Here is a 26728-nt window from a genome sequence, read left to right on the forward strand (position 1 = left end):
TAGAGATATGTCGGATTTCACTTAGAAAAAGGTCTTTTGGGTTTCATAATGCATGAGGAATATTGTTGATTCCGAAAGAGCAAAACTAAAATATTTACAAATATACAAACCATATCGGGTTTCTTCATCAGCTGACATTACAATGGAACATCAAATGATGTTCCATTGTAAATAATAATTGTTATTAACAATTATGATTTACAATGGAACATTATTATTGTGGAAGCAGTTGTCTTTCAATGGAAGACAACAATGTAATTATTTACCTGAGCATTTGTAGTGACCTAATTGTCCCGCCCTATTCTCCCAATAGCTCGAATAAATATCACTAGGAGGAAAACTTTTTTAATGTATAGAGATAATAAGCTGTTAGTTTGAACGTAGTATTAAAATATAATGAACGTTGATGTTACTACTGAAAACAGTGATAGTACAATGAAATGATCATTTCGGCTTTAATCCGAAGAACAGATTTCCTGAAACGGCTGTTAATGTAGCGGTTTTTCTTAAGAACGAAAGCGATGCTCTCCTTGGACATTTCTTCTCGAAGGATATAACTTCATAAATTGAGTAAACGGAAATTAATTATTTATTTTATTTTACAATATTTTACCTAACACATACTCTTCAAACGATTTCTCGCGTTATGCGAAACAGACTTTTCAGATGTGATGTTGACAGTGAATCTGATACTTTGTCAATGCATGTTTAAAAACTGCATTCTGTTTAAAGAATGACGTTAAAAATGTTATACTGTATAAAAATTGCGTTATTACATTTATATGGATATAAATAATATTTATTGTGCCATATCTTTCACAAAAATGTATAGATACAAATTTATATAACATTAAATGCTATTAATACCTTAAACCGCGTTATGTATTTCGGAGTAATATATAAAAGAGGTGTAAATTGCTTAAGACAGGCTTTTCTTTGGTGTCAATTTAGTCTGAAACGGTGTAAACGCATGCTTAAATTTGAAACGGACTACTTCAGTCATCCGAATGGTCAAGAGCGGGAATGCAGTAGCACACACACTTTGAGTAAACCGGGGTTCAAGCCCTTACTGTTAAATACGTTCGATCTGCCAACCCGCACTGGACCAGCGTGGCAGATTATGGTCCATTTCCCTCAACACCAATTGTCGAGGAGGCTTCCATCCTGCAGTGTATTGATAATGGCTGCTGCTTACCTTACTTCGGTTATTACCTTTCAAAGAGGAAGAACCGAGAATGAAGCTGGTAAATGTGTAAATATTTAGTGTATCAATCAATAATAGTATACGCAATGAAAGGAAATCAGAGTGAAAACGATGCTGATGTAATATCAAAATTTGGCGACACGCTTTGGAACACGACGCGATACCCACTTGTGGAAGCTCTGAATTAAAGCTTAGCACACTATTTCTTGTATTAAATTTTCTTAATTTAGCAATTAGATTAATAACCATTAAGCATGTTCCCATTTCCATCCATCCAGTGCAGTCTACCATATACGTTTGATTATTTAGTGTGATCCATCTGTGCCAACAATTTTGCGACCATCGAATAAGACAATATCATTAAATTTCAATTATTTTTTCTATTGTAGTTTGTTCAAGCCATCTTTTTAAATTCTAGTTTTAACACCTTTCAGCTTTCACTGCCTTCATCGTTGCTTTGTGTGCACTTGTAACATGTCCCTATAACTTCTAGAAACGATCTCTTCTGTTTCAGTTCAGACATTAAAGACTTCTTGGGACTTAACGAGTAGGTGCGTGATAAAAATGGTGGTTGCCATAGCAACACTATGATTTGCTCTATTAGTTTCCATCAACTGCAGATCTCGTGAGGCTTGCAATAATGTCTTAAATAAAACTAGGAAAACAGGAGGAGAAAGAGAAAGACTGTAATCAAGTTCTAGACGTGATCAGCCGCTTTTAAGCCACGCAAAGACTTCGAAAGTGAAATAGGATTCTTTCTTTAGTGTGAACCTCATCTATTTAAACGTTCATTTGTTTTTTAAAACTCTTTGCTCACTCTTTAAAATACTCTCTCTCTCAGTTCATGCTTGTCAAAATCGAAGGATACTGAGACAAATTAATGCACTGAGTACATAAACTAACTTGTGTTTTTGAATTAATGTACAGGGGATCAAAGCTGAGGGTGGTAAAAATTATACCAACCTCAGCCTTTAAGCTGACATGATGCATTTCGACACAGTGAGATAGCAACTTTCATACAGCTGTATTTGACTAGGAATATCGAAAATTTTGACAGTATTATATTATGTTCGGTTGATCTTATGCTGGATGCACATAACTCAAAGATGATTTACAGTCTAGCCCAGTGGTTTTTAACCGGGGTGCCGTGTAATTTGGGTTTAAATTATTTAAAGTTATTATTATTTATTTATTTTTTAATTTGTATATTTATTTCATTATAAAAAGGTGTACGGTATCCATTGTACAGCATCTTTTTAATTTTGTGATGATCTGTAATTGATCTTTATTTAGTACCTCTATATAAAGAATAAAATTATTATATAGGTATATATTAAAAAGGTCGAAAACCACTGTGTTGGGTATTTCTTTCTGGCCCAGGGGTACCGTGAAAAAATTACTGGGACACTAAGTGCGCCATGAACCGAGAAAGTTTGGGAACCTCTGGTCTAGCCGATGTCATTTCATTATAGCACTGCGAGAAAAGAGCTTGGGAAATCTTAACAAATGATTTCTAATGGTCAGGCTGCAATTATGTACTTCAATATATTTGAAGCGTTCTGTCATTTTTAAACGCGAATATTGTAATAAAAAAGTAAAAATTCAGATTAAGAGGTAGATTTTTAGATCTGAGTTCGAAAAATTCTTTCATTTTCGAGGTCGTTATATTGAATGTAAAATAGCATTAGGTTAACGAGAGATTGGCCGGAACCAACCACATAGGACGTTGTAACGTGTTGGGATGTTAAAAAGAGGGTGGCTCTAAAGAGCTTTTACTGTATCATCTCTTCTAGTTTTTATTTGTTTTATTGAGCAAATACTGTACTGGACATTTACATGTCCAGTATTTGCTCAATTTGTTTACCTGTTAATAAGCTCAAATACCGCACTGTCCGGGTTAAAACCAAACTCCTGGCAACCCTAACCTTTATTTATTTTTTTAAAGTTTTTACTTTTGGGATATAAAACTTTAGTAGTAGTGTTTTATATAAGCTTATATGGCATCAGCCAAAAAATAAAATAAATTAAATTAAATAAGCCACCTCATATGTACATGCCTTTTAATAATTATAATTTTTCTAATACTGTCTTAAATTTATCCAAACTACCCACTTTCAGAACACCAGATTGGTTCTGACAATCACTTTCCGGCTGAGAGCAAAGCCTCCACACATCTATCCTACAACCATTGTTTTCAATTTAAAATTATGCCCCCGTGTGAGTGTCGTCCAACAACAATTAGGATGCCACTTGCATTTAATTTACTTAATCCATTTAACGCGTTAAACACTACAGTCAGTTGTCTTCGCCCTCGTAAGCAGCATAGTTGGTGTAATTACTGTGGATCCCACACCAAGTGGAAAAGATCTGAGTTCGAATCCTATCAATGACACGAGAAATTTTCGTGAGTCTTTTGCATAACGTGGATGAATTAGACGGTCTCAGGAGAGTGTAGCATGGCTTTTTTCTCCCGAAAACTCGTTTTTTGTCGATTTGCAGAAAACAGCAAATCGACCAGAGAACACACGCAATTTACAGACATATTATAAACGGCACAATATGCCGAAGTTGCAGATGTGCCTAAAACCCTACAACAACCAACCAGGTATCCTTGTAGCAGCCTATTTTGCAGGCACTGTAAATCTTTCTTGGTACCCTTTTATGTTCCGGACTAATCTTGTTGCTCTTATCTGCACCTGTTCCAACAGATCAACATTCTTCCTATAATGAGACTTCCAAACAAGTTAAGTATGTAGTACTTAACCATTGCCTTATACAACGGGATAATCATCTCATTGTCCCTTCTGGCAAAATTTGTATACATCATTGATCGAACCTCTTGAGCTGTCTTAGCTGCCTGTCTACTGCTTAGAGAATTGCACGTTGAATACAATTACTCTCAGGTTTCTTTCTCTTTCTCCACTACCTTCAGTGCAGTACCACTCAATATGCAGTTAAATATTTCTTGTTTATACTCCAGCGCGACCACCAGGTCAGTGGAATTTACAATAAATCAATCAATACAAATGTTAATCGTATTTAGCAGTCTCGGACTTGAACCCCAGTTCACTCAAAGAGCGTGTGCTACTGCACTCGCGTTCCTGACCCTGACCACTAGGCTACGCCAGACCTTGCTTACCATATCTCGATTTGAATCAAAATTTAACGTTTTTTTTTTTTTTTTTTTTATGTTAAACCTCAATGGCTACTTCTCAACCCTTCTGGCTAATTTTCCTAGCTCTTGTTGCAGCATTATACCTCAGTTTCTCTAATTAACCACCCTGCAAACCTTCCTGTCGCTTGCAAACTTTGACATACAATTTGATATGGCTTCATCAGCATCGCTAATAAATATTAAAAAGAATAAAAAAGAATAAATAGTCCATCATGAGGAACTCCACCAATGACATTAATCCAAGAAGAGTAGTGCCCATTAATAGCCACTTACTCCGCTCTGCCACTCAACTATTCCTTCATCCATAGCAGTAATTTTCCCTAATGCCACACTGCTCCAACTTGTAAGTACTCTTTCACGTGGACTGTATCAAAAAGTTTGCTGAAATCTAAGTATATAATGTCAAAATTATTTTTTTTTTCATCCAGTTTCTTTGTTGCTATGTCGTAGTAGTAGCAAGAAAAAAAAAAAAAATTCTTAGTTACCCTGTGTGTGTGAGAGAGAGAGAGAGAGAATCACCAAATGAAAAATGATGATAGCTAAGGACCCTGGGTGTGGCAAGCCCATACTCACCAGATGTGAGCCCCTGTGGGTATTTTTTCCCCGGAATCAGACATTTTTCGTTCAGCAAATCGACCAGAGAACACAAGAAATTTACAGACACAATACACACGCGTAGATGAAATAACTTTCCGGTGACCCCAATAAATAGTTTAGTTTAGTTTATTTTTTTTATTTATTTATTATTTTTCACTCCATGTCCGACTTAGTCGGCCTCAACTATACACCTGGCAACCTTAATCTTTATTTATTAATTCTGACTACTAAAGGTTTACTTACTCTTTCATTGCTTCTTTTAACATAATTGGATAGATTTCATCAGCCCCAGGTACCTTATTTACTTTTAGCTTCAACAATTTGTCTTCCACTTTCCTTTCAGTTATCACAAAATCCTTTTTATAACTTACACTTCTGGTATTCCGATCGCTAAAACTTCCAAACATGTCAATATAATGGAAAATATTTATTCAGTTTGTCAGCAACCAGAAGAGGAGTTTGTCAGCAATCATGAACAGTTACGCTACTCGTATCTATTGAACCAATGTGGTTCATTCCTGTTTTTTCTAATGTAAACATATGCAAAGAATCCTTTGCAACTTTTTTATGCAATTCTTTATCTTGATTATAAACTAGTTTATACGTACTGTCGGTTTTTGTGTCCCCTGGTAATATACTGTATAATCATTACATGCATTTTTCTTCTCTGGCACTAGTCTCATCAGTTCATCTTGCATCCACTTAGCCATAAATCTTGAATAAATCTCTTAGCTGGTATATAAAGATTATTGGATTCTATGATTACTTGCCTGATTACTTACCGTTTAGAATTTGCTTTTAATAACATCATCAGGTGGTCTCAGTGAAAAGAATTTAAAAAATAAAATTCTGTTGTTGTTGTTGTTGTTGTTATGGGGGTTTGATGGCGCATAAGGTACTTTGGCTATAATGCGCCTATAAAATTCTGTACCAGGTACATAATGCGTCCTGCCGCCAGCATATTTAACGTGTTTAACATTTAAAAGTCATTGGCAGGCGTTAAAAACGTTGTAATTTTCAGATATTAATAAAAATTCATGGATAATAATATAACAATATTTTTTTATTTTATTTTATTTTATTAATAATAATTACATATCGGTTACTGAAAGTATTGGTCTGTGATGACTAAAGTAGGATATACATATAGTTGTTCCATTACGTGTAGTATTTATCAAAAGATCTGATGACATGTCCAAGTTGAAGAATATTTTCATAAATGTGCAGAACTCTTTTCCAGCCTCAGAGTTTAATTGTAAAGAAAAAAATTACATTCAATCTGAAAACACCGGGTGACTTGAAACCAGATGCGTTTTCGAATTAGCGCATTTCCCAGTTTCCGAAAGTTTTTTGTATCTTAGAACCTTAATGTTTCTGTTTCTAAATTCCTTAGCTTTCCGACGATATGCTATACGTCCACATTATCCCGTTTATTAAGTGAGAAAATTTCCTTGATCACATGTTCATATTTTCCACTATCCTGTAAAAACTACTGCAATTTTCAGATGTTTGAAAGTTTTTCCTCTAGTATAGAGCTAAGATGAAGCTCCGTGCAAAATTTCATTTAATTTGGTCCAGTAGAAGATAAATTAAACTGGAATAAATTTTCGTAACGCTTTTCGCATAACGGTTTTTCGTTACAAAATTTTTGGAATAACGCCAGTAATTTTAACGTCAAAACAACCTAAGACTATTATAACCACATTTATAATAGCAAAATCTTTTTCCTTCCGAGCAATTCAGTGTAGTCGTTATGGTCACTCCCTTTGCACAGTGTCCAGCAGCCTTAAGGTATAAATCCCCTCTAGAACTGCTAAAGTGTTTGGTACCGTCAAAGATGTTTTATTTTATTTGTGTACCCTTACTAAATTCCCAATGTTTCGTGTGTTCAGTATGTGGTGATGGTTCGTGTGTACCATCACCACATACCTAAAAAGCTAGTATACCTCGTGAGAAGTCTGCGCGACCACTTTGCTTATTGGAGGCCTGAAGTGGTGAAACCCATGTTTAGTCTCTAGAGCAAAGTTTCCGGCATCCCCCTCTCCCCATACTTCTCCTTCAACCCATGCATGGTACTAAGTACTATAGGTTTTGATACCTTTCGTGTTTGGGATTTTCATAAAAAAAAAAAAAAAAAAAAAATAGTGATATGTGGGGTCACCGTTCTCCCCACACCGGATGGAAAAGACCCGGGTTCGATCATCTCGATGACGCGAGGAACTTTAATGGGCTTTTTTCACTCTGTGGCTGAGTTAGTTTGTCTCAGGCGTAGCTAGCAAGGTTTCCCCCAACCCAAGAAATTGGGTTTTTTTTCGTCCAGCAAAACAGGCAAATCGGCCGGAGAACACATGCAATTACAGACAAAATACATATGTAAAGTAAAGTATGTTGATGTCAAACGGCACCAGGGGTTTCTCCTGTCTCCGCGTTGCTTTCATTGCAGGTGAACCAGTTCACTGGGAAGGCCAGAGATTTAAAAAGTGCGTGGATATTGTAAATGTGTAATGTCATGTACCGTTGTTCCTCTGGCCATTTAGCTCTGGACCCCTACTGTGGCTCAACGTTGCCCGCACTTCGCCCCGTGGAGGCAGACCAGGTACACCAATATTTAAAGTAAGTACTCTGGCAGGTCCTGTCGCCTACTTTCCTGAGATTTCAGCGGCTAGGACCTAAAAAAAAAATGATCGATTGCATTGGGGTGTCGCTTGAAATGAATAGGTCGAGATTGGGCAGAACTGTAAATTTGGACGAGATTAGATTTGATGTGTGGGGCGTTCGCTTGTGTGCAGACAGAGTGGGGGAGTAAAGGCAGAAGAATGGGGCCGATAGAGAAGACGTTCCCAGACGATCAGTGGGGCATGGGTATGCCCCACTGATCATCTGGGAACATCTTCTCTACTTGAGGCATCAACCATTGAACGTGTCTCCTGGTGCCCCACCAGGAATACGTGTCGGTCACGTACCGACAAAATACATATATGAGTATATGTAATCATTTATGGGTGACCCTAACATAATCATTTGAAATTTGAATATACCTCGTGGGAAAAAGTTCTACTTCCGCTGCCTAGTCTCGATTGAAGAGGACTTTAGAAATTCCTCCAGTCTTCGAGAGGAATCGAACCCAGACAAAATACAAAGAAGTAACAGACGGCTGATGTATAGTAGTTAGGACGGAGGATTGTTAAGACTTTTAAGAGTCCATATGGAAACAAGATAACATCCCTCCCCCCAACTAGAATACATGAAAAGGTCGCAGTAATTCTGTATCCATTTTGCCGCCGCCTCATTACATTTTTAGGCCATATTGTTAACTATATATTTTGCCTCTTAACTATCTATGGGATTATCCATTAATCCCATAGATAGTTAAGTATTCATTTCTTTACTGTTTGGGAAAAGAACTGTAATTAATACAAAAACAATAAACAAAAGTAACTTACCTCATCCATTAAAGATTCAGTTATTAATTCTGCTTCTGTTTTTCGTGGTCTTCTGCCGCTCTGTGGTCCAGTTCTAGAAGTCATTTCTTCTCATATGACTTAGCCATAGAATGGAAATACCATTCCAGAGAACATCTTAAACAATAAATAAATAATGAATACATTGGCGCGATCTCCTTACCCATATATATACAGGGTGTTTACAAATGATGGGAACATTTTCAGTGATTTATTACACAAAGACTAGGACAGATATCAGTGTCATATACATACACTGTGAAAGAGAAAATGTCAAAATTTTTTTTACTTCGCAACGATTCAATGTGAGAACCACGTGTGACACTGCAAATGTCCACACGGTAATCGAACCCTTGACATAACATGTCCAGCACATCTTGTGACCGCGGTGGTAGCTTCTTCAATTCTCTGGTTTAGTTCCTGGACGTCACGTGGCAAAGGTGGTACATAAACACCATCCTTTATGTAGCCCCACAAGAAAAAATCACACAGAGTTAAGTCCGGTGATCTCAGTGGCCATTTCAAGAAACATTCGTCCCTTTCTCCAGCTCGTCTGATCCAGCGCTTGTGTAGCTTGGTGTTAAGGTAGGCCTGAACGTCATTATGGAAGTGGGGAGGGGCCCCTTCTTGCTGGTAAATAAAGCTATCTTCCAACACTATCTTCCTGAACTTGAGGCATCAACCATTGCTGCAGAATATCGAGTTACAGTTACAGTGCCCTCGGCAAAGAAGAAGGTCCGTACAGTTTTCGGCGTTACAAGGGGCAGAAAACATTCACCTTCAGCGAATCACGCTCATATTGAATTATCTCTTCAGGTTTCTGGGTGTCCCAGATTCGACAATTGTGTCGGTGGACCTTCCCATTGGTGTGAAATGTGGCTTCATCGCTAAACACTACTCGATTAAAGAAGTCATCGTGTTCTTCTGCCAGTCCTTGCAGTTCACAACAAAACTGGAAACGCTTCTCTTTGTCGTCTTCCTTTAACATATGTACCAAATGCAATTTATACGGCTTCATAGAAAAGAAGAACCTTCCATACTGTTGGCATTTGCAGCTCACGGAATGCTCTCCGCACTGATTTATTGGGGCGCCTTGTGAATGTCTCTCTCACTCGTTCAACATTATCAAAGTAACACCAGGCCGGCCACTGCTCTTTCCCGAACACAAGCAACCCGTGTTTACAAATTGCTTATACCATTTGTAAATAGCCTTCCTGGTTGGTGGCTCTTTACCGTACGCACTTCGAAATTTCCTTTAAACGTCTGTTGCGTACTTGTTCTTATAAAACAGTAGCACACAAAATACCTTCTCGGGACCGGAAGCCGCCATCTTTCAACAAGGCTATGCTTGTGATAAAGGTACGACAGGTAACGCCAACTGGCGGTGAATGATGGAACTACACGCATAGGCAGAACAACTGAAAAACTTTCATATTTTCTCTTTCACATGGTATAAACAATAAATGGTATCTCTCTTACTTCATGTGCAATAAATTATTGAAAGTGTTCCCACCATGTATATGTGTAATAAAATCATGCTATTCTTAAAAAAACGTTAGGCGAAACAGAAAAGCTACATGCAGCACTATTTTCCGCTATTTTGTGCATAGTTTATTCTGAGACAAACAACATGTGTGTGCCCTTTTATCATTAGCATTAGCATTAGTAGAGGCATTTGATGCAAGAAAGCAAGCTTATGCAGCATCAGCCAAAAAAATTAAAGTAAAATAAATAAACAAAAAATAACCACTTCCACTTCACCCCTCTGTTCGTTCGAAATACCTGTCCAGCCGAGCCTTAAACTTATTTAGGCTATCAACTTCCACGACAAGGGATGGAAGTCTGTTCCACCTACCAACCACCCGCTGGCTAAAGGCAAATTTCCACACGTCTATCCTACATCTGTCTTTCCTCAATTTGAATTTATGCCCTCTCAGGTGATTATTCTGAGCAAGAGGAAGAATCCCATCAGCATTGAGCATGCTCAAACCATTCAAGGCTTTGTACACATCTATCAGATCACCTCGCTGCTGCCTAGACTCCAGACACTGTAATTCGCAAAACTTAAGCCTTTCTTCGTAAGAGACCCCCTTTGTTCCATTCACTAATCTTGTTGCCCTTCTCTGTACTCGTTCCAGCAGCTTACATCCTTCTTGAAATGAGGTCTCCAGGCCTGTATACAGTACTCTAGGTGTGGCCTGACCATTGCCGTATACAAGGGAATAATCACCTCCTTATCCCTGCTAGAAAAATTCCTATATATCATTGACAATACACCATGAGCTACTCTTGCAGCCCGTCTGCACTGCTCAGAGAACTTCATATCTGCCTGCACAACCACCCCCAGGTCCCTTTCATTCTCTACCACTGTCAGTGTAGTACCACAGAGTTGATACATTGCTCTGGGGTTGCTGTTTCCCATATGTAGTACTTTACATTTGTCAATGTTAAACTTCATTTGCCACCTCTCAGCCCATCTGCTCAACCTTTCCAGATCCTGTTCCAGCAGCATAGTGTCAGTAGTGTCCTTGACAACCCTGCCAACCTTCGTATCGTCTGCAAACTTGGACATTAAGCTTGATATACCATCATCAATATCATTTATAAATACAGAAAACAATAAAGGACCCAATACTGAACCCTGAAGGACTCCACTAATAATATTAGTCCACGATGAGCAGTGTCCATTGATTACCACTCTCTGTCTTCTCCCCCTCAACCACCCCTTTATCCATAGCAGCAATTTGCCTCCAATGCCACACTGCTCCCATTTGTGCAGCAGTCTTCCATGTGCAACAGTATCAAAAGCCTTTCTAAGATCCAAGTATATAATATCAAAGTTATTCCCTGCATCCAGTTCTTTTGTGACTGCATCATAGTATCCAATCAAATTGGTCAGGCAAGACTTCCCCTTAACAAAACCATGCTGTGTCTGAGCTATAACTGAAGTCTTGTCTAGATGATCCTGCAGTGCTTCTTTAACCAGTGCTTCCATTAATTTTCCGGGAACAGAAGTTAAACTCACAGGTCTATAATTACTTGTGTCAGCCTTTGATCCTCCTTTGTGAAATGGGGTCACATTTGCACATCTCCAGTCCATGGGTACCTCCCCTGAGTCCAAGGAAGCTCTCATAATTATGGCTAAGGGTGTGCTTACTTCCTTTGCTGCCTCCTTTAGTATAACTGGATAGATTCCATCCACCCCAGGTGCCTTTCTTGTGTTTATCTTCAACAATTTCTCCTCCACTTTACTCTCAGTTATTACAAGATTCTCTAGCTTACTGCCAGAGTTGAATACACCTCTGGCATTCCCCTCGCTGAATAACTCCTCATGTGTGAATGTCGATGCAAAATATTCATTTAGTTTGTTAGCTACCTGAGCAGGATCATCAACAGTTGAACCATTGATATCAAGTGGACCAATCTCATTCATCCCCTTCCTTCTAGAGTTTACATAATTTAAGAACTCTTTGCTGTTTTTCTTCGCATCCTTTGCCAAGGATTTCTCGTAATCTGCCTTTGCCTGCCTAACCTCCTTCGTAACTTGGTTACAGATCAACTTGTATCTATCATAGGCTTCTGTGTCACGTGTTAATTTGTATGATCCCATGCATTTTTCTTCTCTGCCATATGCCTCATTAGTTCATCTGACATCTATTTATGCCTAAACCTTGAACAATATTTCTTAGTTGGTATGTAAAGCCTAGTAGCTTCCAAGATTAATTCTTTGAATGCTTCCCATTTTGAATTTGCTGTTGGTAACATCATCACCGTATAGAATTTAAACACTGATCCAGACCACCGTAGTCAACTTTACTAAAACAATAACCCTTCCCTTTACCTCTGATTGATGGTAGTTACCTCTTTGAGTAAATCCCACTTCAGCACACTGTGATCACTGCCACCTAGTGGTTCATTTATCTGCAGATTCTTGATGCATGAAGAATCACTACTGATAATCAAATCAAGAGTATTACTCCCTCTAGTTGCCCCCCGAACATGCTGATGTAGAAAACAATCATCCAATAAATCCACAAAAGCCTTGCTAGTGTGTGAGTGACCAGCCCACAAATTCCATTCAATATCTGGGAAATTAAAATCCCCCATAATAAGACTCTCTGATTTACTGGCCCACTCTATTTCTCTGTACAGTTTCTTATTATACTCAACAGAGTCATTAGGCCTATAGCACACTCCTACTCTCAATTTTGATCTCCCAATGCTTATGTCACACCAAACTGACTCGACACTGCACTGTCCAGCGATGTCGACTGGCTTCACTTCCTTGGATTTTATGTGTTTCTTAACTAAAAGCATAACCCCTCCTCCCTTCCTATCCTGTCTATCCTTTCTGTAGACATTGTACTCCCCAAATTCCAGTTCTGCATTCCTTATATCTGTGTGACACCACGTCTCTGAAATCCCAACAATATCTGCCTTTGATGTTTTGAGCAATACCTCAAATTCATCAAATTTATTTACTAAACTCCTAGCATTGGTGTACACGCAAGTATACATGCACCTGCTCTTCCTCTTAGCCACCCTAACACAACCCATGTGTTTACTTATACCCCAATGATTCCCAGCAGTCTCTGAAATATCCTGCATCTTATTTTCCAGGCTGCTGCTCATTCCAATAGAAGCAGTGCAAGAATCACTTTCTCCTCTGACAGTGGCTACTGTTAATCTATTAGTCCTTGTATCCCCCCAGTCTAGCAGTTTACCGACCCTCCTAACACTGCCTCGATAGCATCAGCAAACATTCTTGCACCCTTTCTATTTAAGTGTATCCCATCCCTGTAGAAGCAGTCTCTCCTGTTAACAAGTACAGGCCAGGCTGAAAAAAATTCTACCCATTGAGCCCTGCACAATCTTTCCAGGGCCGAATTGATCGACAGGGCTCTCATCATATACTCCCTACGACGTTTGAGCGCTCGCTTGCTCGCTTTCGGGCATCTTTCATAAATTTGGGGGGGGGGGATACAAGGACTAATAGATTAACAGTAGCCACTGGCAAAGGTGAAAGTGATTCTTGCGCTGCTTCTATTGGATTGAGAAGCAGCCTGGAAAGCAAGTTTCTGGGGATTTTAAGAATTGATGGGAGTCATCATGGAACAAGTAAATACATAAGCTGTGTCACGGTAGCTAAGAATAGGAACAGGTGCATGTATACTTGCTTGTACACCAATGCTAGGAGTTTGCTAAATAAATTTGATGATTTTGAGATGTTGGTCAAAACTTCAAAGGCAGATATTGTTGGGAGAACAGAGTCATGGTGTCACAAAGATATAAAGGAATGCAGAACTGGAATTTGGGGAGTACAATGTGTACAGGAAGGATAGACAGGACAGGAAGGAAGAAGGGGTTATGCTATTGGTTAAGAAACACATAAAATCCAAGGAAGTACAGTGGGTCAACATGGCTGAACAGTGTAGTGTTGAGTCAGTTTGGTGTGACATAAGCACTGGGAAAGCAAAATTAAGACAGGAGTATAGGCCCAATGACTCTGATGAGTATAACAAACAACTGTACAGAGAAATAGAGTGGGTCAGGAAATCAGAGTGTCTTATAATGGAGGATTTTAATTTCCCAGATATTGACTGTAATTTGTGGGTTAGTCACTCACGCACTAGCAAGGCTTTCGTGGATTTATTGGATGATTGTTTTCTACATCAGCATGTTCGGGAGGCAGCTAGAGGGAGTAATACTCTTGATCTCATTATCAGTAGTGATTCTTCATGTATTAAGAATCTGCAGATAAAAGAACCACTAAGTGGCAGTGATCACAGTGTGCTGAAGTGGGATTTACTCAAAGAGGTAACTACCATCAATCAGAGGTAAAGGGAAGGGTTATTGTTTTAGTAAAGTTGACTACGGTGGTCTGGATCAGTGTTTAAATTCTATACGGTGATGATGTTACCAACAGCAAATTCAAAATGGGAAGCATTCAAAGAATTAATCTTGGAAGCTACTAGGCTTTTCATACCAACTAAGAAATATTGTTCAAGATTTAGGCCTAAATGGATGTCAGATCAATTAAGTAGACATGTGGCAGTGAAAAGGAATGCGTGGGATACATATAAATTAACATGTGACACGGAAGCCTATGATAGATATAAGCTGGTCTAAAACGAAGCCACAAGGGAGGTTAGGCAGGCAAAGGCAGATTACAGGAAATCTTTGGCAAAGGATGCAAAGAAAAACAGCAAAGAGTTCTTTACTTGTGTAAACTCTGGAAGGAAGGGGATCAATTAGATTGATCCACTTGATATCGATGGTTCACTTGATATCGATGGTTCAACTGTTGATGATCCTGCTCAGGGAGCTGACAAAAAAAAAAGTAAGTAAAGTGCAGCCATTATCAACCCACTGCAGGATTGAAGCCTCCTCGACAATTCATGCTGAGGGAAATAGACCATAATCTGCCACGCTAGTCCAGTGCGGGTTGGCAGATCGACCGTATCCAGCAGTCAGGGGCTTGAACCCCGATCAACTCAAAGAGCGTATGCTACTGCACTCGCGCTCCTGACCACTCGGCTACGGAGGTCTTACTAGGCCTTACTACGGAGCTGACAAACTAAATGAATATATTGCATCTACATTCACACATGAGGAGTTATTCAGGAAGGGAATGCCACAGGTGTATTAAACTCTGGCAGTAAGCTGGATGATCTTGTAATAACTGAGAGGAAAGTGCAGGAGAAACTGTTGCACATAAATATAAGAAAGGCACCTGGGGTGGATACTTACTTCCTTTGCTGCCTCCTTTAATATAACTCCATAGAGTTATATTAAAGGGGGCAGCAAAGGAAGTAAGCAAATCTTTAGCCATAATTATGAGAGCTTCTTTGGACTCAGGGGAGATACCCATGGACTGGTGATGTGACCCCCATGCAAATGTGACCCCAATTCACAAATGAGGATCGAAGGGAGACACAGATAATTACAGAACTGTTAGTTTAACTTTTGTTCCAGGAATATTAATCGAGGCACTGGTTAAAGAACCATTGCATGATCATCTAGACAAGACTTCAGTTATAGCTTGGACACAGTTTGGGTTTGTTAAGGGGAAGTTTTGTCTGACCAGTTTGGTTGGATACTATGATGTTGTTACAAAGGAACTGGATGCAAAGAATAATTTTGATATCATATATTCGGATCTTAGAAAGGCTTTTGATACTGTTGCGTATGGAAGACTCCTGCACAAATTGGAGCAGTGTATGTTTGGAGGCAAATTTCTGCAATGGATAAAGGGATGGTTGAGTGGGAGAAGACAGAGAGTGGTAATCAATGGACACTGCTCTTCGTGGACTAATGTTATTAGTGGAGTCCCGCAGGGTTCAGTGTTGGGTCCATTGTTGTTTTCTGTATTCATTAATGATATTGATGATGGTATGTCAGGCTTAATGTCCAAGTTTGCAGACGATACGAAGGTCGGCAAGTTTGTTAATGACACTAATGACAGTACGCTGCTGCGACAGGATCTAGAAAAGTTGAGCAGGTGGGCTGAGAGGTGGCAACTGAAGTTTAACATTGACAAATGTAAAGTACTACATATGGGAAGCAGTAACCCCAGAGTAACGTATTAATGTGTGGTACTACACTGACAGGGGGTAGAGAATGAAAAGGACCTGGAGGTAATTGTGCAGGCAGATATGAAGTTTTCTGAGCAATGCAGACGGTCCAGGAGTAGCTCGCGGTGTCTTCTCAATGATATACAGGAATTTTTCTAGCAGGGATAAGGAGGTGATTATTCCCTTGTATAAGGCAATGGTCAGGCTACACCTTGAGTACTATATACAGGTCTGGAGGCCTCATTTTAAGATGGATGTGGAGCTGTTGGAAAGAGTACAGAGAAGGGCAACAAGATTAGAGAATGGAATAAAGGGTTGCTCTTACAAAGAAAGGCTTAAGTTTTGCAAATTACTGTGTCTGGAGGCTAGGAACCTGCGAGGTGGTCTGATTGAGGTGTATGAAGCCTGAATGGATTGAGCATGCTCTATGCTGATGGGATTCTTCCTCTTGCTCAGAATGATCGCCTGAGATGGCATAAATTCAAATTGAGGAAAGACAGTTGCAGGATAGATGTGCGGAAGTCTGCCTTTAGCCAGCGGTGGTTGATTGCTGGGACAAACTTAGATCTGTTGTAGTAGACGTTGATAGCTTAAATAGATTCAAAGCAAAACTAGACAAATATTTTCTAGTGAGTGGATGGATGAAATGAGAAGGGTTTTTTTTTTTTTTTTTGGTTTTTTGGCTGAGGCTCTATAAGCTTGCTTTCTTGCATCATGTGCCTATGCTAATGCTAAATATAAATTCACACCAGTGTTGTCAGGTTCTGTATTGTTGGGGGTCTTACTTGCCGTTCCACCGATGAAGAACCAAGAAACACCGAATCGGTTGTCTTAAAGTGGCATTGAATCCAATAGTCTAGCCACGTTTGGGAAATAACAGATTCGTGCCAGTTAGGATGCACACAGGCCCGAGAAGTTAAGTCAGTACTGCTAGTACAACTTAGACTGCATATTAAACAAAATTTCAATATATTGATATACAAGGGGTTTCCGGAAAGTAAGGTAACACATTTTTCCTCTCGATAATGTTTAATAATGCGAAGTTGAAATTACACACCAAGAAATAGACTTCGATAGACTAGATAGACTTCAAGAATGGTGAGAAAAATGGCAGCTGTGCTTTAATCCAACAAAGTGTAAGGTATTACACCTGGGAAACAGTAATCCCAAAAAAACTTATTCACTTGGTGGAGTTCAACTAAACCCAGTACTGGAGGAAAGGGACTTGGGTGTTACGATACGGTCAGACATGAAATTCTCTGAGCATTGTAAACAGGTTGCAAGGAAGGCCCATGGTGTCCTATCGATGATCTATCGAACTTTTGCAAGTAGAGATAGGGACGTGATAATCCCATTATATAAGGTTTATGTTAGACCACACTTGGAATACTGTGTTCAAGTATGGAGACCGCACCTAAAGAAAGGCATCGAGCTTCTTGAAAGGGTGCAAAGAAGGGTAACTCGCCTGGTGAGATCGGCAAAAGGGCGTCCTTATGAAGAAAGACTTCGAATATGTGGGTTGCAGAGTTTGGAAACTAGACACCTTAGAGGAGATTTGATTGAGGTGTTTAAGGCTCTGAGAGGCATCAGTAAAATGAATGAGGACGAAATTTTCAAGATTATAAATGATGCTAGAACTAGGGGACATAAATTCAAGTTACGGGGGGAAATGTTTAGATTGGACTGCAGGAAGTTTTATTTTAGCCAGCGAGTTATAAATTACTGGAATAAGTTGCCTTCATGGGTGGTAGAGGCCGACAGTTTGGGGAAATTCAAAGGTCATCTGGATAGTACTTTCGGGTAAGGGAAGCGCATAGGATGATAGGTTTAATTTCCTTTTTATTTATATTTTATTTTATTTATATATATATATATTTTTTTATTTATTAATTATTATTATTTAGTTATTTATTTTATTTATTATTTTTTTTTTTGTTTTTATCATTGTTTTGTTCGGATTTTTTTTTTTTTTTTTGGCTGGTGCAGCATAAGCCATAGGCTTTCTTGCACCATGCGGCCGTTACTAATACTAATAAGTGAACATGCGCTACTTCTTCACAAAGTCTCCAGTTTTATTGATGCACTTTTCCCAACAATGGATCAGTTTATCAATACCAGTACTGAAGATGTCCGTACCCATACGCAGTAACCAACATCGTACCGCCTGATGGACTTTCTCATCTGTGGTGAAATGCTTTCCTGAAAGGTGAGCATTTCAGGAAAGCATTTCACCACAGATGCTTTCCTGAAAGGTGTTTTTTCAGAAGGCCGAACAAATGGAAGTGTGAAGGCACTAAGTCTGGCCAGGGTTTCTCCTATATGCCGCTGTAGCACCTGAAAAAGCAAAAGGTCAAGGCCGGCAAGTGTATGTATGTAGGTGTGTAAGTATGTATTAATTGTTGTTGATTTTATGGCATCACAGATCTTATCGGACCAGTGCACTATATCTAGAAGATGTATGTATTCCCAGGCCGATTTGCACGTTGTGTGGGCTGAAAAACCCTAAATAACTAGCCGGAGGAAGGGATCCTAGCTCGGCTTCGAATCAACGACGCGAGGAACATTTGTGAGTTTTTTTTTTACTCTGTAGCCGAGTTAGTCGAGCTCAGGCGTTGTCAACAATTTTTTTTTCTCTCTCTCCAGAAAACTCGGGTTTTTCGGGGTTATCCTTCACGGCCATAGTTTACAAAATACATAATTTTAAATGATTACTATTTTCTTATTATATTTAATCACAACAAAAATGTTAAATAAATGTTATGCTTAAATTGTTATTTAAATTTTAAAAAAATATAATAACATTGAGGAAGAATAGCATAAATAACATAAAATCGAGGAAGAATATTAAACTGCATTACGAAAGCATTGACAGCATACTAAATAAATCATATACCCATTAAATCCCACAGTCTGAAATAAATGTCGCATTTCAAGCGTCGTTGATTACAAGGTATTATAAAACGTGGAATGGCTGCTATGTTGGGAAGTGTACTGCTTTTTTATATTATCAGTCAATTAATTAATTGTTAACAAGGTAATTAACAAATAATTAATTGTTAATAAGTTAATAAACAGTTAACAAGGATGGAATCTGAAGGAAATCTAGGATGAAATCTGAAGAGAGTTGACAGGAAAAAAATTGAGGCATTTGAAATGTGGTGTTACAGGAGAATACTGCGTATTTCTTACCTTCTATTTTTACTTTCTGCGTATTTCTAAATGAGTGGGTATCGATAAAGTTGGCCGGCCTAAAATTCTTCTTCATAGCCTCAACAGAAGAAAACTTAAAATTTTTGGACACATAGTAAGGAGGGAAAACTTTCTGTTGAAGGATATAATGTAAGGAAAAATCGAGGTGCAGAGGAAGATCTGCAACTAGGTGGAAGGATGGGATCAGTGAACTTTTGGGCGTGATATTTTGCGGTGCCGCTCGTATAGCACATGATCGATGCAGTTGGAGGAATTTGTTGGTGGCCACAACAGCTCCTCAGGGAGCTATGTGACTGGAAGAAGAAGAATAAAGTTAATTAACGAGTAAGTAATTGTTAACAATATGATTAGTTATGTACTTTTCACTCCTAATAAGCAAATAAAACATACAAATTCAGTTAATTTACGAAATAGAAGTCTAAAGCACCTGAAATGTACTGTATACTGTTCTGCTAGAATAAAACTTAAAGAAAAAAAAAACTATATTACAGATATAATACTAGCCATATAGTGCAAGGAAGCCACAGACTTTTGCTGCACAGACCAAAAAAAGAAAAAGAAAAAAAGTTTATAAGAAAATACAAATTATGCGCTTTCCTCCTCACGTAGGTAACTTTCCAGTTGACCTTTGGATTTCTTTAAACTGTCAGTCTCAACCACCCACGGAGGCAACTGGTTCCAGCAATCAACACCTCGTTGGCTAAAAGAAAACTTTCTACGGCCTAGTCTAAATCTTTTCCCCTGTAATTTGAATTCATGGCCCTAGTTCCGAAATTATAACAGTGAAAATTCCACCTTCGTTCATTTACTAAGCCCTCTCAGAGCCTTATAAACCTCAATCAGATCTCCTCTGGGGTGCCTGGTTGCCAAGCTCTGCCCACATAAACGAAGTCATTCCTCGTACGGTTGCCTTTTGCCGATCTTATCATGCGAGTTGCCCTTCTTTGGACTCTTTCAAGGAGCTCAATATCTTTTTTCAGATGAGGTCTCCATATTTGGATACAGTGTTCCAAATACTGTGTTACAAATGCCTTGCACAGTGGGATTATGACTTCCCTATCCCTAGAGGATATTATTCGATAAATTATCGATAGGACATCATGAGATTTCCTGGCCGCCTGTTTACACTGCTCAGAAAATATCTGCCTGTTTCGAAACTGTCAAATTTCCTCCTCTACTGTTTTTAATTCGATCCCGCCAAGTGTATAATTAATTTTTGAGTTGCTATTTCCCAATGTAAGACCTTGCATTTTGTTACATTAAAACATAATTGCCACTTATCTGCAGTGAAAGCAGCCATGGACTGTTATTATGAATTGCTATAGTTTATATTGTTATGGTATATTAATATAAAACAGCTGCAGGGCTAAATGGATTCTATGTTGTATTGATCTTTTAAAGAATAAAGAGAGATTGCCTCAATCTGGTCCATAGAGTGGCTTCAAAATGATGCTCTCCAAATATAAATGGCTAAAGTGATTTTGATGAGTTCTTGTACTCACAGCCCCATGAATGATTCAACATACCCTGGGATCAAAGGCGAAGGACCCCAACCTGACCCCAAAACATCAAACCACTCCTGCGAAGCTCTTGAGTCTCAGAGTTTCGTGGTATGTTGAATCATTCATGGGGCTGTGAATGCAGGAGTTCATCAGAATTGTTTTAGCCGTTTATATTTGGAGAGGGGGGGGGCCTCCGTAGCCAGGTGGGCAGGAGCAGTAGTGCGTAGCACACGCTTCTTGATTAGACCGGGGTTCGAGCCCGTGACCACCAAATACGGAGGATGCGGAAAGGTTAGGGAATGACCACCGCATATCCCCGGAGCAATATGGTCTTAGTTGCTAATGCTCCTAACAACAACAACAATCCACTTATCTGACCATTCTTGAAGCCTGTTCAAGTCATCCTGAAGGGGCGCTTCTTGGCACTGCCTCATTAACGACTATCCCAACCTTTGCGTCGTCTACAAATTTTGACATCACACCTTTTATCTCTTCGTCAATGTCGTTTATGAAAATCAGAAACCACAGTGGTCCAAGAATCGATCCTTGGGGAACCCCGCTTCTGACGACTAAGCTGAAGAATATTCATTAATCACAACCCTCTGCCTTCTGCCCTGCAATCCATTTTAGTATCTTTCCAGTAATCCCAACATGCTCCAGCTTATACAGTAACCTCTCATGAGGGACTGATTCAAGCGCCTTACTAAAGAAACCCAAGATGTGTTTCTTTCACTGCAAATGTGAAAATGTAAGCGTGAAAATACTTATCGACTTGGTAAGGGTCGTCAACTAGCATATTGGCTTAATTTCAATGAAGAATTAAGAGTATTTGGGCGCAGAAAAGAGACTATGCAGAAGGACTGGCTCAATCTGAATTACTGAATAGAGTGTAGTCATTCCACCACGATAATGAATTGAAGATCGCTGTCACATGCAGTCTATTTTAGGAGAAAGGAGTGATGGAAAGGATTAGGATACTTTGATTTTAATTATTTTAAATTTTAAGCAAAAGTAATCATATATATGTATAAAAAATAATGTCTGAATCTCATTTCGATCTTGATCTCTAATATAAATATAATATTTGCATTCACTCTCTTTTTCTGTACTTCATTAATCCCGCTTTTTATAGACTGTGTGGCAGTGACCTTCAGTTCATTTTCGTGGAAGTAGGACTATTATATAGTATGCATATATGTAATTCTGTATATTATTTTCTGTACTTTCCTATTATTTCCTATATGATCCGTGTAATTCATGTTACAGTATCAACTTGGATGCCAAAAGTTTAATGACTCATGAAATTTTTCTCTCTAAATAAACACTCTTATACCACGTGGGGTTTTTATGCTTGTTTATTTTGCTTTATTGACTAAATGTACTATACAGTTAAATAACGTTTCGGGAATCTTGCCGGAACCCATCATCAAGATGGAGGATTTCGGCAAGATTCCCGAAACGTTACTCGATTGTATAGTACAGTCAGTATATTTAGTCAATGAGGCTAAATAAACTAACTTTTAAAAAACTCACGTAGTAATTTATGGAGAAAAATTTCATAGAAATTTACCACGTAATGTCATTTCTTAATTATATTTAACAAATAAAACTTTACAACTATTTAATTATGATACTGATAATCTTTATCCTCATTTTAAATGCGATACAAAAGGTTATAACATCCGCAATGTAAAACTCTCGCGTGAAGAGTTGTTGTTTGTACAATAATTATCCCCCGCCCCATCCAAGATTATTCCAAAAGGAAATCGTGCATTTTATGCTTTCGCATTATCTGTGAATAGAACAATTTTCATATGCCGTTACAACCCCCACCCCCAAGACTAGATCCCCATGTTTTCATATGCTACCCATCCCCAAATATGAAGGCTGGATCCACTCCTGTATACCTTATATTATAATTGTACAAATTATTATACATTAGGCGGCCTGACCATTGATTATAATGAAGAGAATTTCAATGGGCGGGTCAAGCTCATTCTCTAGCGATTCCTCAACGTATTCACGCTACAATTGCGCCCTTCTCATCAACGCACCATTGCTTTAAGAAACGCACTGCTTACGTAAGCAGTCGGTATCACGAATTTTGGGCGAAATGTATACGGAATGAAAGAGAGAGAAGCCAACGACTGACCTTCAATTCTAATAGGGATTTGCATATTGAGATAATTACCTGTTTATCTCCACTCTACATCCTATATACGAGGAATTCTGCAAGGGTAGAATATGAAATACATCACCTCAATAAGGTGTCGTTGCGACTTTAGGTTATAATTGAGAAAACTTCAAGTGTTATAATCCCCAATTCTTTTCATCTTTAGTGGTATCCAATGTGCTACTCCCCGTTGATAATTTAATTTAGGATTTCTGTGAGTCTGATGCAAAATGCAGGGTCCTAAAATCACAAATTACAAATAAAAAGCAACATAACAGTACTTCCTCCTCAAGAAGCAGTGCTATTTAGTTGAAGGAGTAACTCATTGTGACTTGCTTCGGTACGAAATGAATCGACTTCTCATGATAATGAGAAGTCGATTCATTTTGTACCGAGGCTCGTTGCTAACTCATGTATGTCAAGCGTTTACCATTCTCGGTTTAAAATAAAGAGAGTGAATCAGTGGCACCACCATTTTTCAGGTAATCTTCTCAATATATTCTGAAAAATGAGGTTGATCAATCTCTCAGTTGCTAAAGACCAGATTGAAAGTATTGACCATATATTTTGTGAAATTGTGCAGTTTCCAACTCGCGATGTGCCGAAAAGTTATCACGGTTACATTCTGTCTGATGATATATGTGACAAGTTAAATGATAAAACCATTGTATGATAAAATTAGCAAGCGAATTAAATTTCTGTTTTGCAAAAATTTTCCTTCAAAAATAAAACAAACACTGAGAATTTTTTTTTTTTTTTTTTTTGTGTGCAGACTTTTCAGAGTCTGTACACAAAGTCTGTGAGAGGGCTAAATATGTAATTATTTTTTTATTATCACCAAAGAAAACCGCGGGCCTCACTATACTGGGATCTTAAAAATGGCACTGACTAGGGAGAAACCACTGCTGGGGTTCTGTGATGTAATTGTGGGTTGACCCCCTCTAATGCAGAGACTTGCCCTCAATAAGCACTGTTTTCCCAACACAAATAGTACCTTATTCAGCGTGAGAACTGGACCAGAACGCTGCTTCGTTTAGTAAATTCATTTTAATAACGAGTCCGTTCGTAATTACCTTAGGTCTACCAGTATCAATGTGAACTGGTGCATAATGGCTGCAAGTAGTAGCGCAATTTTCTTTTTTTTTTTTTTTTTTTTTTTTTTGTGCTAGGGCCAAAAGCAGACAAAATGCTGAAGGTTACCAGACCCTCTTGTCGTGGCAAGAGGGTCTGCGGACCGCAAGACCATTAAATTACTACAATGCATTTTTCGAAATAAAATTTAATTTTTTTATCCATGTTCGTATTTACAGCTTTTTTTTTTCCTTCTTACATTTAATAATTAAATACGAAAATGAATTCCTATTATAACATAAGAAAGCAGCATAGAAAAATCGAATATTATTACAACGGATATTTCAAAGATCAATATTTTCTGACAGACTAGTTTTAAACTTGAAGGGGGGGTACATAAAATTTGAAGTCTGCCTACAGGATCGCAAGTCCCTCAATGTGAAGAAGTACACCATAGGTTGGACAACACTGCAGAAGAGTGACATCACGCGTTGGATCTTACTGCAACGACTTTTTTAATGCAAAATTCTCATCCCCCCCACTTTTTACTATTGGGGGGAAAAAAGCGAGAGAATTCTTTTCGTATTACTACACCATAGGATAATACAATTGGCCACATGTGCTACACAAACTTTTGATTAAAAAATGCATTTAATCTTTGTTTTTCTTCACTAAATATTACCGTTTTGGTTGTTAACATGATAATTTCAAATTTGAGTAATAAGTTCATTTAAAGTGGTAGGCACCACTGACAAAAATAGAGAGAAATCTATCAATGGTCATATTCTGCAAAATCATTTGTATGATTACAAATGATTCAGCAAAATCATTTGTAATCATACGAATTGTAATATGTAAGTAAAAAAATAAAATAAATTAAAAGAGGATGCGAAGCTAACGTTTAAAGGTTAAAATTATACTTGCCAATATTTTTATTAGGAATAATACTGAAAGCAGATACTTACTTATAGGTCTGTTTTTACACACTGCTTCTAGCAGACTCTTTCAATAAAGCGAACTATAAATAGATGGGATGTGGATCCGAGAGCCACCTTCAATGTCTTCACAATGATTATAAAACTTGAAGTAAAAAAACTTCAAAATTGGTAATTACTACGCCAAAGTATAATTTTTTATTGATATTTAGATTACTTTTCATGTTCCAACCAAGCGTTCGTTTAACCCAACAGCCCCAGCATTCGTGTGCAGGTTCCGAAAGGTCGTTCATAGCGCATGGCACAAAGCTGAAGGAACGTCTCTAAAGATACTTGCTGTTATATGCCAAACGTCTTCGTATCGATTGGGTGCAGCATGTTCTAAGAAGGATGCCGACCGGAGAAACTACAAGTGGTTTTGGTAGCATTAACCATTACTTAAGAGTTTTTCTGTCCCGATCCGTATACCAAGTGCATTGTTTTGTCTTATTTGCTCGGTTATTTCTTTTATGTAGGGACTAATCAGCATCTATTCTCAGACGCTACAAGTTTAGCCGTTTAAACTAACCTTAAAGCACGCTTCTCAAAATATCAATTAACAAAAAAAAAAAAAAAAAAGAAAAAAGAAAAAACTGAGTAATATATGGCCGAACATTTGGATCAATTAGCAGTTTATTTAAGAAGTGACATTGTCTGTAGGAATTTTTAAAACTATTAAAAGGGATTTTTCAAACTATTGAAAATCCCTTCATCGACGACTTCCTCTAAATTCTGGAAATCGAGGCTAGGAATATAGACTCACACATGATTCGTTTCCTTTCAACTGTGAAAAGAACAGAAAATGTATGTTCTTCTAAGAAAAAAACTATAGTTACTTCGATTTTCATTCTGATTGCTATCTTTGAAAATAATTTTGGTATGCTGACTGTTAGCTTGTAAAGTGTTCTCAGAAAAAAAAAAAAAAAAACGGCGAGTAACTACACTGGTGTGCAAAACCTAAGGATCAGTCAGGTTTTCATCCGTTGCTTCTCATAGGAGTGGCTTCGATATGGGAAAATCATGCCAAAGGAACCTCATGAGGTACAGAAATGATGAAGGAAACAACACCAACACAACAACTTTATTCAAAAATGGCAACATAGCACTGGCTACCATGATACAGATGTATCACTGCCAAAGATGGAACAAAGGGAAGAGGTGTTCCTCAGTAGGAGATATGGCCACCCCTAATGTCGATGCAGGCTGTGCACCGCCTGTCCATACTTAGAACAAAGTTTTTGATAGGTTCTTATGGTAACATCGTCCGTTCCATCTTCAGCCGGCGAACATTTTCTGGTGGGTATGGACGTGCCGCTAGGCGTTTGCCCAGAGCGTCCCGTATGTGTTCAGTGGGATTTAGAACGGCCGAACGGGCAGGCCAATCCATACGAACTTTATAAAAGTTCGTATGGATTGGCCTGAACTTTATAAAATGGTTCCTATGGATTATGATGAACACATTTCATCATAAGGCGTAAAAACCCACACAATTGCAGTTATCGGTATTATCGCAAATGCAAGATCAAGTTTACTACCCTTTTATAATAATAATAATTATTATAATTATTATTAGCCATATGGTGTAAGGAAGCCTGAGGCTTATGTTGCACTAGCCAAAAAAAAACAAAAAAAAAACCAATTTCTGAATTTCCCAGAGAGAGAGAGAGAGTCTGAAGTAGAAGGGAATCACCAAGAAAGAGAAGAATGATGATATCCAACTCAGAACCCTGGGTGTGCCAAGCCCATACTCACAAGATGTGAGCCCCCGTGGTAAATTAGATGCACTA

General features: G+C 38.3%; 1 protein-coding gene across 1 annotated transcript in view; it reads right to left on the minus strand.

Annotated features, from left to right (window-relative positions):
* Positions 1-25194, minus strand: part of LOC150091218 (protein RD3-like) — a 35227-nt gene extending 10033 nt beyond the window's left edge. The window contains exons 1-2 of the mRNA XM_090382865.1: positions 24933-25194; positions 8420-8554 (exon numbers count right to left, since the gene is read on the minus strand). Of these exons, the coding sequence (XP_090238991.1) occupies positions 8420-8503 (84 nt within the window). The 5' untranslated portion in view covers positions 8504-8554; positions 24933-25194. The remainder of the gene's footprint in view (positions 1-8419; positions 8555-24932) is intronic.
* Between the last annotated feature and the right edge of the window lie 1534 nt (positions 25195-26728).

The sequence above is a fragment of the Mastigoproctus giganteus genome, chromosome 1, assembly GCF_048544385.1.
Source record: "Mastigoproctus giganteus isolate SK-2022 chromosome 1, ASM4854438v1, whole genome shotgun sequence".
In the NCBI taxonomy this organism is placed as follows: Eukaryota; Metazoa; Arthropoda; class Arachnida; order Uropygi; family Thelyphonidae; genus Mastigoproctus; species Mastigoproctus giganteus.